This window comes from Tyto alba, unplaced genomic scaffold (assembly GCF_018691265.1).
Source record: "Tyto alba isolate M040663 unplaced genomic scaffold, T.alba_DEE_v4.0 Super-Scaffold_3, whole genome shotgun sequence".
Lineage (NCBI taxonomy): Eukaryota > Metazoa > Chordata > Aves > Strigiformes > Tytonidae > Tyto > Tyto alba.
The window spans coordinates 20,354,359-20,366,855 of record NW_024881304.1 but is presented as its reverse complement, the minus strand read 5'-3'; the positions used below and the strand labels follow the sequence as shown (position 1 = coordinate 20,366,855).

Sequence of the window (12,497 nt, the reverse complement as noted above, 5' to 3'; positions counted from 1 at the left end):
CCAGTTTGGACTCATGTCTCATGTATTCCCAGAATTTAGGGACTGCAGAGAGTCACAGAGGTTTCATATGATCTCACTCTTCAGCGCTTTTACCTCTCCCCTTGTTCTGAAACCCTGCCAGCAAAAGCTTTTGCTGTGCTGCTGTTTCAGAGCCTCACAACACTGGATACTTAAATTTACTGAAGCAATTCCCATGTGCAGTGTGGAGTAACCAACTGTGAATTTACCAGGCTAGAAAACAGATTTTCCTGTTGTTTTTAGCTTCCCGTGGTGCAGTCCATAGCTCCCCTGAATGGCCCGAAGGCTGGAGGAACCAGAGTGACCATCAGAGGCAGCAAGCTGGACGTCGGCTCTGAGCTCCGCGTCCTCGTCAATGCCTCCAAGCAGTGCACTGACCTCAGGTGGGGCTGGGGCTGGGGGCTGGCGCTGAGCTGGCGACAAGACCCAAAGCATTAGGGAGGATGATGTCGTCCCCCAGGAGATCAGGGAGAGCCGGGGTTTTGGTGGGGGGCACCGCTGCGTCCTGCTGCTAAGCGCCTTGGAGCCAGCGTAGCATCCCCACCAGCCCCTTGGCTGCTGCCTCCTCCATTTCCAGCACCGTGACGGGGTGGCAGTGACCAGCAGCAAGCAAAGTGCTTCTCACGCAGGGTTGGCAGCACGGTGCCAGGCCCCTCGGGTGGTCTGGGACCGGGACCAAAACCCTTGGAGCAAGGTAAACATAGGCTTCGTTCCCGTATCTGCCGGAGGCAGAAGGCACCGGCGTGCCCAGGGTCCCGCTCCCATGGCAGCTTGCTGGTTAGAATAAACCCCTCCTCTATGTTCCCGTCGTGTCGGTGGGCAGAAGTAGGAGCCTGCCCTCTCCCTTTGGCTGTGTGGGAAATCAGTCTGGCAGCCTGGGAGGGTATACGCTGAGAACGGCTCATTAGTAGGCAGCGTAGTTAGCAGGCGGTCGGCATGTGAGAGGAGGCTCCTTATTGCCTGTGTCTGGCACCTGCCTCCCTTCCGAGGGGGTGCTCGGGTCCGGGGAGCCTGGCGCCGGCCGCTCTGCCTGCCGTGGCTTTCTGCAGCTCACCCTGCCTTTCCCTGCGCAGCCGCAGCGACAGCTCCATCACCTGCACCATGCCGTCCGCGGAGCTCACCACGGCCGTGCGCGTCTGCGTTCAGTTCGAGAACAAGTCTTGTGCCAGCCACAACATCACGTTCAAGTATGAGAAGAACCCCGTTATATCGGACATCAACCCCAAAAAGAGCCAGATCAGGTGAGACCCCTCGCCCAGCGGAGACAGCCAAGTCTGCCAGGACTTGTCCTTCCTTTGGGGGGCTTTGCTGAGACCAGCCTCTTAATTTTTGCCGAACGCAGAAGTGAACAGAGCTGTCCTGTCAAAGCACAGAGCTGACTGGAGTACCCTGGTGTAGCCTGCTGCCGGCAGCGTGAGCTCGCCCTGTCTGTGCTTCAGGCCACCCAGACGCAGAGCAAACCCCGTGTCAGGAGCCGCAGGAGGCTCTGGAGCAGAGCCAGGAGGCAGGGCACGGTGTCGGGGGCCGCGCCACGCCGTTGTAGCACCATGACTCCCATTTCAAAGCTGGCACGTGTCTGCATCTGCCTGCAAAAGAGGGGGTCCGCTCCAGGCTGGTGGGAGAGGGTCCTGCGGGGAGAAATGGGCTTTCTCGGCCCTGGGCTCTGGCACACTGCCTGTCAGACAGGTACGAAAGGGCACCGCAGAGCGCCCCCGGGGTGCTTCAGGGAACCCCAGCACTGGAGTAGCAGAGGTCTCACACACCAGGACTGTCTGTAGCTCACTGCGGTGCGTTTAGGACATGAAAAAAGTAACTGTACTGCATACATCTGGTGGGTGCTTTAGGGAGGCTCAGGGGGGGCTCTGAGGATTTTCCTTGGCATTAGAACTGCTGGACTATATTGTAATTTTGGATTTCAGCCTTCCCTGAGGTCACAGTATTTCATTTTTAAAGCGTGTTGCTTTTAATTTCATGTCTCTCCGTGGAGCTCTCAGGCTCCTGTTCCTTCAGATACCGCGGTGAAATCCCACCTCCCTCAGCTGTGGGGTCTGACCAAGCGCTCCGAGAGCCCCGCGCCGGCGGGCGCGCGGTGGGGGCAGCACGCCGAGGGCACGGGCGCGCGGCAGGCTCCGGGGGCTCGCTCCCCTGGCAGCAGAGCCCGACCCCGGCCTTCCCGGTCGCAGCCGGAGACGCGCGCGGTGGGAACGGCCGTGCCGAGGCGCGGCGGTGACTCAGCCGGAGCTGTGCCGAGTGGCCGGGGTGGGATCCAAACAGAGGCAGTGGAAGAATGTCGCTGCCCTGCCCGTGTTCCCGAGGGAAGCCACCAGGGTATTTCTCCGTCACCTCGGTCTGCTTTCTCAGTATTCGCAGCAGTTTCCACATTTCAGACCGCTGAGAACGTGGCTCTCTCTTCAGGCTGCTCGGTGGCTCATGTAGTCTGGCTGCTCCGCTGCGTTGCTGGGCTGCTGACCATGAGGGGTCGATAACTTGTGTAAAAATTGGGCTGGATCTGACCTACCTTACCATATTGCTAAAATAATCTGCGTAAGCAAAATTTAAAATGAAGCAGAAGTTGTAAACTTGTCCGCAGATGTGACAGGCTCTTAGTTAGAAACTTGGAGCATAACTACGTGGTAATATCCCCAGATTTCAGAGAACCTGACTCTCGGGGCCTTGGGCCCAGAGTCACTGTATCTGGAGTGCTCTTCAGATAGCAGGATTTGTAAGTGCTGGCTGTTCCCTGACAGATATCCAAGCAGACCAAATGTGACACAGGGGAAGGGGAAGGTAAACCCAGGGTGTAGCTTCTGCTGCCCCGAGCAGACAAGTGGTGCTGGTTCTCCACCCCTTGCTCTGCCTAGCAGTCTTGTGCGCATCAGGGCCCCCTCGTTACTGTCATTAATTGACTGCACATGGAGAGGCCCATGTTTCACATTCCCCAAGCAGCAGATCCAAAACACCAAACAACTTTCACATTTTGATCTAAATCAGAAGTGTCTGGGAGATGCAGGATCCCTGTCAACCTTAATGGGGTCTCTTCCCTGCCCAAGACTTGCAGCTCTCTGTGGGGCAGGGGCAGGGAATATCTCCTAGCCCGTGCTTCGAGGCGGGGGGGCTGGAGGTTAACCTCTTCCGCTGCCAGTGGCCTGGGCAACCTGCTGTGTACCCCTGGCATGCAGAGGCAGGCAGCTCCTCTGCGGAGTGGGAGTGAGTGGGAACGTTTTCTGCTGCTGGAACAGGGCCCCCCCTTTCCACCACAGCAACTGCTGCTCCTCCTTCCTTCCCTGATAGCTTGGTAGCAGTGTGGATGCTTGCTGTGAGTAGGAAGAAGACTTTGGCAAACGTCCCTGGGAACATGGCAGCGGGGAGACCCAGCCCTTGCACCTCGCTGCTGTGTTGTCCTCTGCAGTCACCCTCTCTTTCTTCCCTTCTCCTCGAAGCGGGGGCAGGATCGTCACCCTGGAAGGAAGAGGCTTTGAGCTGGTCCAGAACGTGTCCATGGTTGTGCGTGGCATCGGCAGAGAGCAAACGGTGGGTGTCCCCACTGGGTATCGCCCAGTAACGGGGAGCTGGGCTGCGCCCAGCGCCTGAAGGCGTTTGGGGTGTGAAGCCGAGGCCTTAGCCTGTGCTGCAGGGCGGGGTGGGAGCACTCAGAATGTCTGTTCTTTGACGTGCGTGCTCTCTCCTGCTTTCAGAACTGTAAGGTTCACACCGACACCGTGATCACCTGCCCCTCTCCAGCTGCCTCCAACGTCACTGCGGGGAGCAAGCCCGCGCCCGTTGATTTCTATCTCAACGATCGCCTCTACACAGATGACCGTCCGGCTCTGGATGAGGAGATGTACCCCGAGGAGGCCTTGCACATCAGCAAGTTCAGCTTGGAGTACTACGCCGACCCCCAGTTCTTCACAGCCAAGAAGGAAAAGTGGATCAAGCACCATCCTGGCGAGCCCTTAACTCTTGTTATACACGTAAGAGGGTGGCATTTACAGCTCTGCTTCTTTCGGGGTGTTGCCTGCTCCCCACTGGGAAGGTTTTCAGTCCTAAGTACCAGCCCAGTGCCTGTGCACAAATGCAGGAGAGAGGAGGGGGGTGCACGAGGATGGGAGAGGCAGGAGCCGTGCAGGAGCAGGCAGTCATTTCTCAGCCTGCTGCACCGGCATCTTCCTCACTGGGAGACGCAGCCTGACTGGAGGACGCCCCTTGAGGCAAGGCAACAGGGAGCTGTGTTTGGGTGATGGAATAGCGAGAAGCTAAATAAAATACTGGATGCATGAAAAAGAATGATAATGCACTGGCCTGAAATCAGGCAGGTACTCCAGAAGGTCCTGACAATAGGTGTTTATTCCTGCAGAAACAGGTCATGCATCCTTCTCGTTTGGCTTCTGAATTCAGCTCAGTTAACGAGGAAGTCGGGGTAGAGCAATTGAGTGGCTTGGACAATGCGCAATAGTAATTCAAAGGCCATTGTTCACTGCAGGATATCCTCACTGGTTGCAACGTGCCTCAGAAACGCACTCCCCCTTTCTCAGGCTCTGCAGACGCATCCCCTGGCTATCTCCTCTGTTGTACATCCTTCCCCCTTCCCAGGTGGGCGCTTAGATCCTTATCTGCCGTGCACAGCCAGGGCAGATCAAAAGCAGATTTTTCCAGGTTCCACGAGGGGCTTGCTTGTCCTGTGCCCCATGCTGAGTGAGGAATGGGAAACAGGAAAATGGGGAATGGCCTGGCTCTGGGTTTCCTGTGGAGTGCTGCAAAAATGTCCTTGGTGAGGGGGAGTCCTCCTGGGTCTGAAAAACAGCAGGGAATACGGAAAGTAAAGCAGGAAAATCCACTGCAACTCCGACCGCTGCTCTGAAGACTGACATCCTGATTCTATTTTTGTCATTAGAAAGAGCCTGACAGCCTGGGCCTGGAAAGCAATGAGTACCAAGTGAAAATTGGCTTTATCTCGTGTGAGATCCAGATTGTTTCGGACAAAGTCATCCACTGCTCTGTCAACGAGTCGCTGAGCACCTCGGAAAGGCAGTTACCGGTGACGGTGAGTTCCCGGAGCCCCCGGGCGCGGGGCAGAAGGGTCCCCGGTGCGGGCGCTGCGTGCGGAGGAGTGTCTGTGTGCAGGGGCCGGCACGCTGGCCACAGCCTCGCCGACAGACGGGTGGACACGGCCCTTGCACTTGCTGCTGGTGCCGGTGGTGCTGGTGCTGCCCCGAGCCGTGGAGAGGGGCTGCCCTCCTCCGCATCGGGGGGCACCGGCAGCTGCTTGCTGAGCTAACCCTGCTTGGACCCTGCGGGGGGAAGGTTCTGCCAGTTCTCGCAAGGCCCCGTGAAATCCCAGGCACGTGAGCTGTTGTCACTTGCGGGAGTTTTCTTTCTGCCCCTCATGAGCTATGTTTGGGGATTTCCGTACGGTTTTCAGTCAGCTGGCCTCCCACTGCCAGCAAAAGAGCTACAAACGGACATGAGAATCCGGCCCCTGCCAGGCTGCAGAAAGCCACTGGAGCTGGGTCCCTGCCTGTGAGCAGGGAGGGCGAGAGCAGTACACGGGGCTGGAAAGTTTTGTGTTGCTTCCCAGGGGCTGCTCTTTGTCACTGCAAAGAGTTCAGTGTTCAGAGCTGTTCATCTTTGTATCTGCAAAATTCACACCACTTTGTTACTGTCCTTTTTTCCACAGAGGGCTTGACTTAACTGCTTTTCTCACCCTCGGTTTCCCTCATGTCATGTGCAGCCCATTGCCATGCAGGGATGTGACTATGGCTCTTCGTAAGTGGAGAGAAAATGCCTCCATCTCCTTGCTGAGACCCCACAGCCCCCTGCCCGGTCCTTGTGTTAACAGTGAATGGGTGGAAGCCCGTGGCGTGGGCAGGGAGGAGGAGGAAGGCTGCAAGGGGAGTTGTGGTGGTCGTAGACTTGCACTGCCCAGGAGAAAGGCACAAAGATGCACCACCAATTCACTGGCAGGGTCGTCCAGTTCACTGGTAACAGTTGGTGGTGTATGAAATTCTAATGTAAACTGGAAATGTAGAAATGCAGAAGTAGCAGAATTTCCCAATTCATTTTAATGGAAATTTTAAGTAGGGTAATTTTGGTTTTAGTGAGAACTGGGAAATGGGGAAATCCTTCTGGGGAAGAAAAGGAATTTATGAGTTTGCTAGTCTTGGTTTCGCATAAGCCATCCAGGGCAATGCCCTAGTAGGTCCCTAGGAAGCAGTAGAATAAAACCCAGCCCTAAAGTATCACATAGCTATTAAGAGTGTGCCAGCAGTGAGAGTGCAGCTAAATAATCAACTTGGATTCACGTCTCTGTGCACTTACTAAACCTTCCTACGTGGTTTGAGTTATCTCCTGCTGGCCACGTCACAGGCAAGAGCTGCCTTTATAACATCCTTGTCACAGCTCTGATAGCACGGGGCCGCACTCGCGCCGTGGTCCCTGACGATCTGCATCAAGGACAGCAGTCGGGGGCTGTGGAAGTTCTCTCTTCTGGCGAGCTGAGATGCCTGTTGTTGTGACTGCCCAGTTTGTTCTTGTTTAGATGGCAGAGCTCACATCTGCAGCGGTCAGAGCACAGAAGAACAGCCCTTTAAAATGTGTCCCACTGTGATTTTGGGTATGCCCGCCCTGCAAAGGGCCAGGTCTGTGTTAGCAAGTCGCACAGGGCAGCAGGAGCTGTCTGCAGAGAGGAGCTGGTGATGAGGATGGGGCTCCTCAGCCTCCCTGTGTTTTGGGGGGTCACTTTCCAGTAGCTCTTTTGGGAGTGCCTTAGGTGAGCTGGAGCTTGATTTTGGTCTAGTTTAGTCCCAAGGGGATCCTGTTTACACCCTGGGAGGCTGCAAGACAGCTCCATCCCACTAGCCAGAGTGCAGTTCCCAGTGACCCCCGAGGTGGCCCCAGGAGTCCTGCCCAGCTCCAGCAGCTCTTCCTGGGAGCAGGGGGTGTCCTCTGGCCCCGGCCCCCTCTGCACCCCCACCACAAGCTGGTGACAGGATACATTGCCATTTGACCCACAGCCTGATTAATTCCCCTTACAAATAACTGTGCTGAGTAGACCTGTCCAACTAAACAAGAGAAGCTTGCCGAGGCCTTCAAACCTATTTTTGTTCATGACCAAACTTTTTAAACACTGAATTAAACAGCAAGCGTGGGATTTCTCCTGTGACAAATGCAAAAGGTTGAGTTGGTGGGGAAAAAAGAGACTCCAGGCTTCTCCGGGTGCCTTCAGCTGCGAGCACCGGCACCCTCGCCAGCGCTGCCGAGGGCGGGGGCCTGGGTTGCCGGGGGGGCACGGAGCTGTGCGCTGCGCTGTGCGCATCCGTGCACGGACGTGGCGGGGAGGCCCCGCTTGTGGCACCGCTTTGGTCCCGCTGCGGGGGGCTGGCTGTGATGGGACCACAGTGTGCACCTTTCTCGGAGGTGCTCTGTGACACAGCTGTAAGGATGATTCCATCTCTTCCCTACCTTGTTTCAGTTTTTTTGCTCAAGTTTCTCTTGCTTCTTACTCCCTGAGAGAAGTGAAACTCTAATTTCCAGAAGCGAAAGACTAGTGTGGTTTTCCTTATCAGATGGTGCTGTTGAAACCCTTTCATCCCAGGGGCCTAGAGAGCCATTTATAAACAGCGCTGAGTAAACTTGCCAGGCTGCCTGTGATGTGTGTTGGCCTCTTCCCTTCTGGTGATCAGGAGACCGAAGGACTGAGCTCAAGTGGTTTGTGCTTGGTGTCACAAGAAGTGCCAGCTGGGAGCAGAGCCAGCACCTCCTGACACTCAGTCCACTCCTTTAGCTGCAAGATCATTACTCATCTCTGGTCTCATTATTATTTATTTTCATTCCCTTACTTTATCTGTATTTCAAATATTTTAAAGTTTCTTTACCCTCCTTCTCCTGAGCGGCAGCAGTTCTGCTTCTGGAGGAGAAAGGAGAGTGCAGCTGGGATTCAGAGGCATAACAAAGTGGGATGATTAGTGGAAGTGGGTTTCTAATAACAGTAGGACGGGCAGTCCTGTGTGGTGCCGGGAGCTCTCTGAGGGAGGGTTGTCTCATGTGCTGGGCTGGGTGCGGCGGGGCCCTGGCGTGGGCTGCAGCTCTGCAGCTCTGCCGCCGAAGCCGCGTGGTGGCCCGCGGGTGGGCACCGCTGCAGCCCCACAGCCTGCGGTCAGCCAGGCTCGGCTTTCGCCACGGCACGCGGGAAGGGGACCGGGCTCTTCTGAGGCACAGCAAGTCCCCAGGGCGCAGGGGTGGAGGGCGCAGCCCAGCCTCCCCGCGAAGCCCGGCGGGCTGAGCCAGCGTCGCCCGTGCGTCCGTGGGCGGAGGTCTGCCGAGCGCTCGCCAGCATCCTGCTCAGCTCCTGCTTCCCCTCCTCCTTCTCCTGCCCTAGATCCAGGTTGGAAAGTTCAACTACACAATTGCGATGCTACACCTTGGGGGAGGAGAGACGGCGATCATCGTCTCCATTGTCATCTGCAGCATCTTGCTGGTCCTCTCTGTCGTAGGTAAGGGAACAGAACGATGTGTTTCCAGGCTGTGCCGAGGGGTTTTCTCATTGCGCCTGGCGGGGTGAAGGTGTCTCGCTCGCAGGTTAGGAAACCTCTGGGTGCTGCAGTGGTGCAGCACTTGGAACGGGTCTGGGTGCAGCAAGGAGCCACCCTTCTTTGTAGCGGACCCAGCCAGCGCCCAGGATCAAAGCTTCCTGCAGGGTGGAGCATTTGCTGGCTGAATCCATAGTTAACTCTGTTACTTGGGCCTGTGGTATTTATAAACTTACCCTTTTCCCCCAAACACTTAGTAGATACTATAAATAAAGAAAGAAAGGTGTGAGAAACTGGCCTTGGCCTGGTAGTGACTTGAACAGGGCTCGCTCACAGGCTGTCCCAGACCAGGTCCACCTAGCCCGAGGTCCTGTCGCCAGTAACAGCCAGTGACAGGCGCCTGGCCAAGAGGATGAAGAGCAGAGCAAGTGACCTCAGCTGCTGAGCTGGAGCAGACTCAAGTTCGCTCTCCTCACTGCAAGCTGTGCAACGCACCTGTGTGCTCTGGCTAGGGTACCCTCTCATCGCATGCCCAGAATGACTGTGCAGCAGGAAACCTGCCAGTTCACAGCAAATTAGGTGTTTCTAATAGGGATTTAATTTATTTTTAATAAACGTTGTAGTGCACACTATTTATTAAATGCACCACCCATCATTAGAAACATATTTCTGGAGGCATGGGAAGACTGTCAGACATGAACACTGTAATACAGGTGGTAAACGTCTTAAAATCTGTATTCATTAATCAGCTGGAATACATTCGTACACAGTTAAGCTGAATATAGACCTAAATTGAAGATGACAGCTACAGCACGATCTTTAAATTCCAGCTGGTTTTACTTACTTACAGATAATCGACAACTGCCTGATGCCTGATCTGATACCAGTCTTGTTGTAGGTGTTAAACCAACACTGAGTTTAGCTTTCCGCACCCGTGTCAGCAGAGCACGGCTCTGATCCCAGCTGCAGCTGCTCCTGAGCCCTAGTCCAAAAGGCTTCTCCCCTTCCTCTTTTCCAGCTCTCTTTGTGTTTTGCACAAAGAGCCGCAGAGCGGAGCGCTACTGGCAGAAAACCCTGCTCCAGATGGAGGAGATGGAGTCGCAGATCCGGGAGGAAATCCGCAAAGGTAAGTCACTGCGCTGGGCGCCGAGGAGGAGCCAGGGCTGGGAGGGAGGTGGCGGAAAAGCGGGGTGAAGCTGCTCACCTTCTACTGTGCAGAAGTTTATAGAATTATTTACAGCAGAATTTCCGTCATCGCCTCTGAGCTTCGGCAGGGTTTGTGAAGGAGGCTCAGCGGCTGGAAGTGTGGCTGTGCCGCTGCCTTGGGCAAGCCGCGGGTCTGCAGTGCCGCTGGGTTCCCTGTCTGGGGGTTGACGGCCCTTGGCCATCTCAGAGGGTTGCTTCAACGTCTTCAGCGTGCTTTGCGATGGGGTGCCACAAAAATCGCAGCACATCCTGGTCGAGCAATGGGAGAGGCAGTGCAAGCGCCCGCCGTCCCTGCGGTACGTGACGGCGGTGCAGGCTGGGGACCGGGCGGGGGGCGGCTCTCCTGCCGCCGGGGGACGTGTCCTCTCTGTCGGCGCTGCGGCACGCCGTGTGCAGCGCTGAGGGTTCAGCCCTGCCAGTAATCTGCTGCTCCCCGAGAAAACCCCGCTTCAGCCCGCCCGAGGGAGAGGCCCGAGGAGGCAGAGATGAGACATGCCACGTTTTTCAGCGCCAGCCTGCTTGCTGTCTCAGCTGGTGGAGTATGGGAGCTCTTACCATCTGTGGGTCTCTTTGTGTAAGGTTTTGCGGAACTGCAGACAGACATGACAGACCTGACCAAGGAGTTAAACCGCAGCCAGGGAATCCCGTTTCTGGAGTACAAGCACTTCGTCACCCGGACTTTCTTCCCCAAAGTAAGGCGATATCGCATTTCACGGTCCCCTAATCGCTCCCAGGTCCTTCCTAACCAGATCAGGACTCTGCTTTCCCTCTGCTAAAGGGTTATTGCACTGTAGCAAAATCATTCCGCTGTTATATATTGAGTTGTCACATATTTCAGCCTCAATTATTGTCAGAAGTGGAGCCGCAGCTCCTGGGGTGTGAAGTAAGGTCGGGCCTGCCTGCACACGGTCGCAGCCCGGCGGCGGCAGCTCTGCCCCGGGGGACGCTCGTTTGATGCCGTTGGACACCTTCTGAAAGAGCTCTCGCAAATGAGCAGAAGGTGCTGGGGAGTCCCCCTTCTCCCCAGGGGCTCCAGGGTCACCCCACTCGTCAGTGGAGACTGAGGGGTGGCTGAGGGTGTATCTGCCGTCGGCATCCGGGGAGAGGGGGCGCTTTGTTCCGCACACCGTGCCTCCCAGCACTCCCGGCTGCTCTGCTGGTGCCGGGGAGCTCGTTAGCTGTCCCTGTCCCCCTTTTTTGTCAAAGGCTGGGTGCATGGCGCTCCCAGTGAGATGCCCCGTGGGCGCCCAGTCCCAGTCTGTCTGCGCAGAGTCCTCCTCCAGGGCCGCACCAGACGCGCCGGGGCCGTGATTCCCGTCACCGGCTGCTCCGCTCTGTCGCTGTGCGCCCGTAACAGCGGCTGTATTTCACCCCTGAGGCACTTGCATTTCAGTGGTGAGGAGTGAGATGATGATTTATGACTGCAGAGTGTTTCATTAGTAGTTATTACTCAGGTTTGTAAGTTATCCAGTCTCTATATATCTGCACACTGGAGTCTTTAAGATTCAAGCTGCTGTATGAATGTTAGAGATTTAAACATTTTTCCCATCTGTTTCAAAAGTTACATATGTTAAAACACCCAGTACTCTTCTATTTTGACTTAGTCTCCTATAATGCTTTCTCTTCTGGGATTTTTCTAGCTGTCAAATTAGTCTATTTGCAGTCTCCCTACCCTAACAGCCTTGTGTCTGCGCAGACATCTGCCTCCCCCCACTCTAGTGGTGTTTGCTCATTCAGGAGGCCCTTGCGAAGTGTTTAAAGGCTTCCCAAACCATACCGATGCGTTTCTTCACAAGGGGTGGTCTGCAGTCCCGATGACACGCCTCTGGGTCTCGCTCCCCAGCGGAGCAGGGCAAGCGAGGGGTTGCCGGCGGGGTGGAGCTGCCCGGCCCTAACGCTGTGCTTGGTTGCAGTGTTCCTCACTCTACGAGGAGTGCTACGTCCTGCCGGCTCAGCAGCTCAGCTCCCAGGTGGGCTCCCAGGTCCAGGAAACTCATCCGCTGCTGGTGGGGGAATGGAAAGTGAGTAACCCACTAACAACAAATGCTCTCGAGCGGGTGCTGACCATACTCGCCTGCGTTGACAGTGCCATGGGTTTTCTTGTGGTGCGCGTGGAATGCCTGATCACTCGGAACGATTAACACATACCAGCATCAGCTCAGCTTGGGTTGACTGAGGAAGGCAGATCTGTGGAGCTGCTCTCACGTGAGGGAGCATCGTCCTGAGAGCCTCCCCGGCTCCACTGTGGGCTTCTCCTCCGGGGTGTATCGTACTGTATGTCACTTCGGCCCCATACGCAGTTCATCATACGTGAGATTCCTTCCAAGCAGGGATGAGGTGAAAGCTGTTGTTGTCCCAGAGCTGGGCTTCATGTGGACAAGAAGTAGGAATTGAAGAATGAGAGAGTCGCTTAGGTTGTAATGGAGATCTGCTTAAAGCAGCTCCAACTAGGTGAGGCTGCTGAGGGCCTTGTCCAGCTGTGGCACATATCTTCAAGGATGGAAATTCCACAGCCCCGTTCCAGTGTCTGGCCACCTTAAAGGTGAAAACTTTGTTCCTTATATTTAACCAGTGTCCCATGCCCCATCTGGTGTCCCTTGCCTCTTGCCCTAGCGCTGTGCCAGCAGAGAAGAGCCTGGCTCTGTCCTCACTGCCCTCCCACGGGGCAGCTGAAGACTTCAGGAAGATCTCCCTTTACCACTTCTTCACAAGGCTGACCTAACCCAGCCCTCTCCACCTCGCCTCGTA

General features: G+C 55.9%; 1 protein-coding gene across 1 annotated transcript in view; it reads left to right on the top strand.

Annotated features, from left to right (window-relative positions):
* The window catches only part of PLXND1 (plexin D1), a gene marked incomplete at its 5' end in the record, with an annotated part of 80,525 nt that overhangs the window by 44,815 nt on the left and 23,213 nt on the right, over positions 1–12,497 (top strand). Inside the window, 9 exons of the mRNA XM_042799885.1 lie at positions 262–401; positions 1,092–1,259; positions 3,459–3,549; positions 3,714–3,989; positions 4,910–5,059; positions 8,393–8,507; positions 9,562–9,669; positions 10,329–10,441; positions 11,663–11,770. Coding sequence (XP_042655819.1) covers positions 262–401; positions 1,092–1,259; positions 3,459–3,549; positions 3,714–3,989; positions 4,910–5,059; positions 8,393–8,507; positions 9,562–9,669; positions 10,329–10,441; positions 11,663–11,770 — 1,269 coding nt within the window. The remainder of the gene's footprint in view (positions 1–261; positions 402–1,091; positions 1,260–3,458; positions 3,550–3,713; positions 3,990–4,909; positions 5,060–8,392; positions 8,508–9,561; positions 9,670–10,328; positions 10,442–11,662; positions 11,771–12,497) is intronic.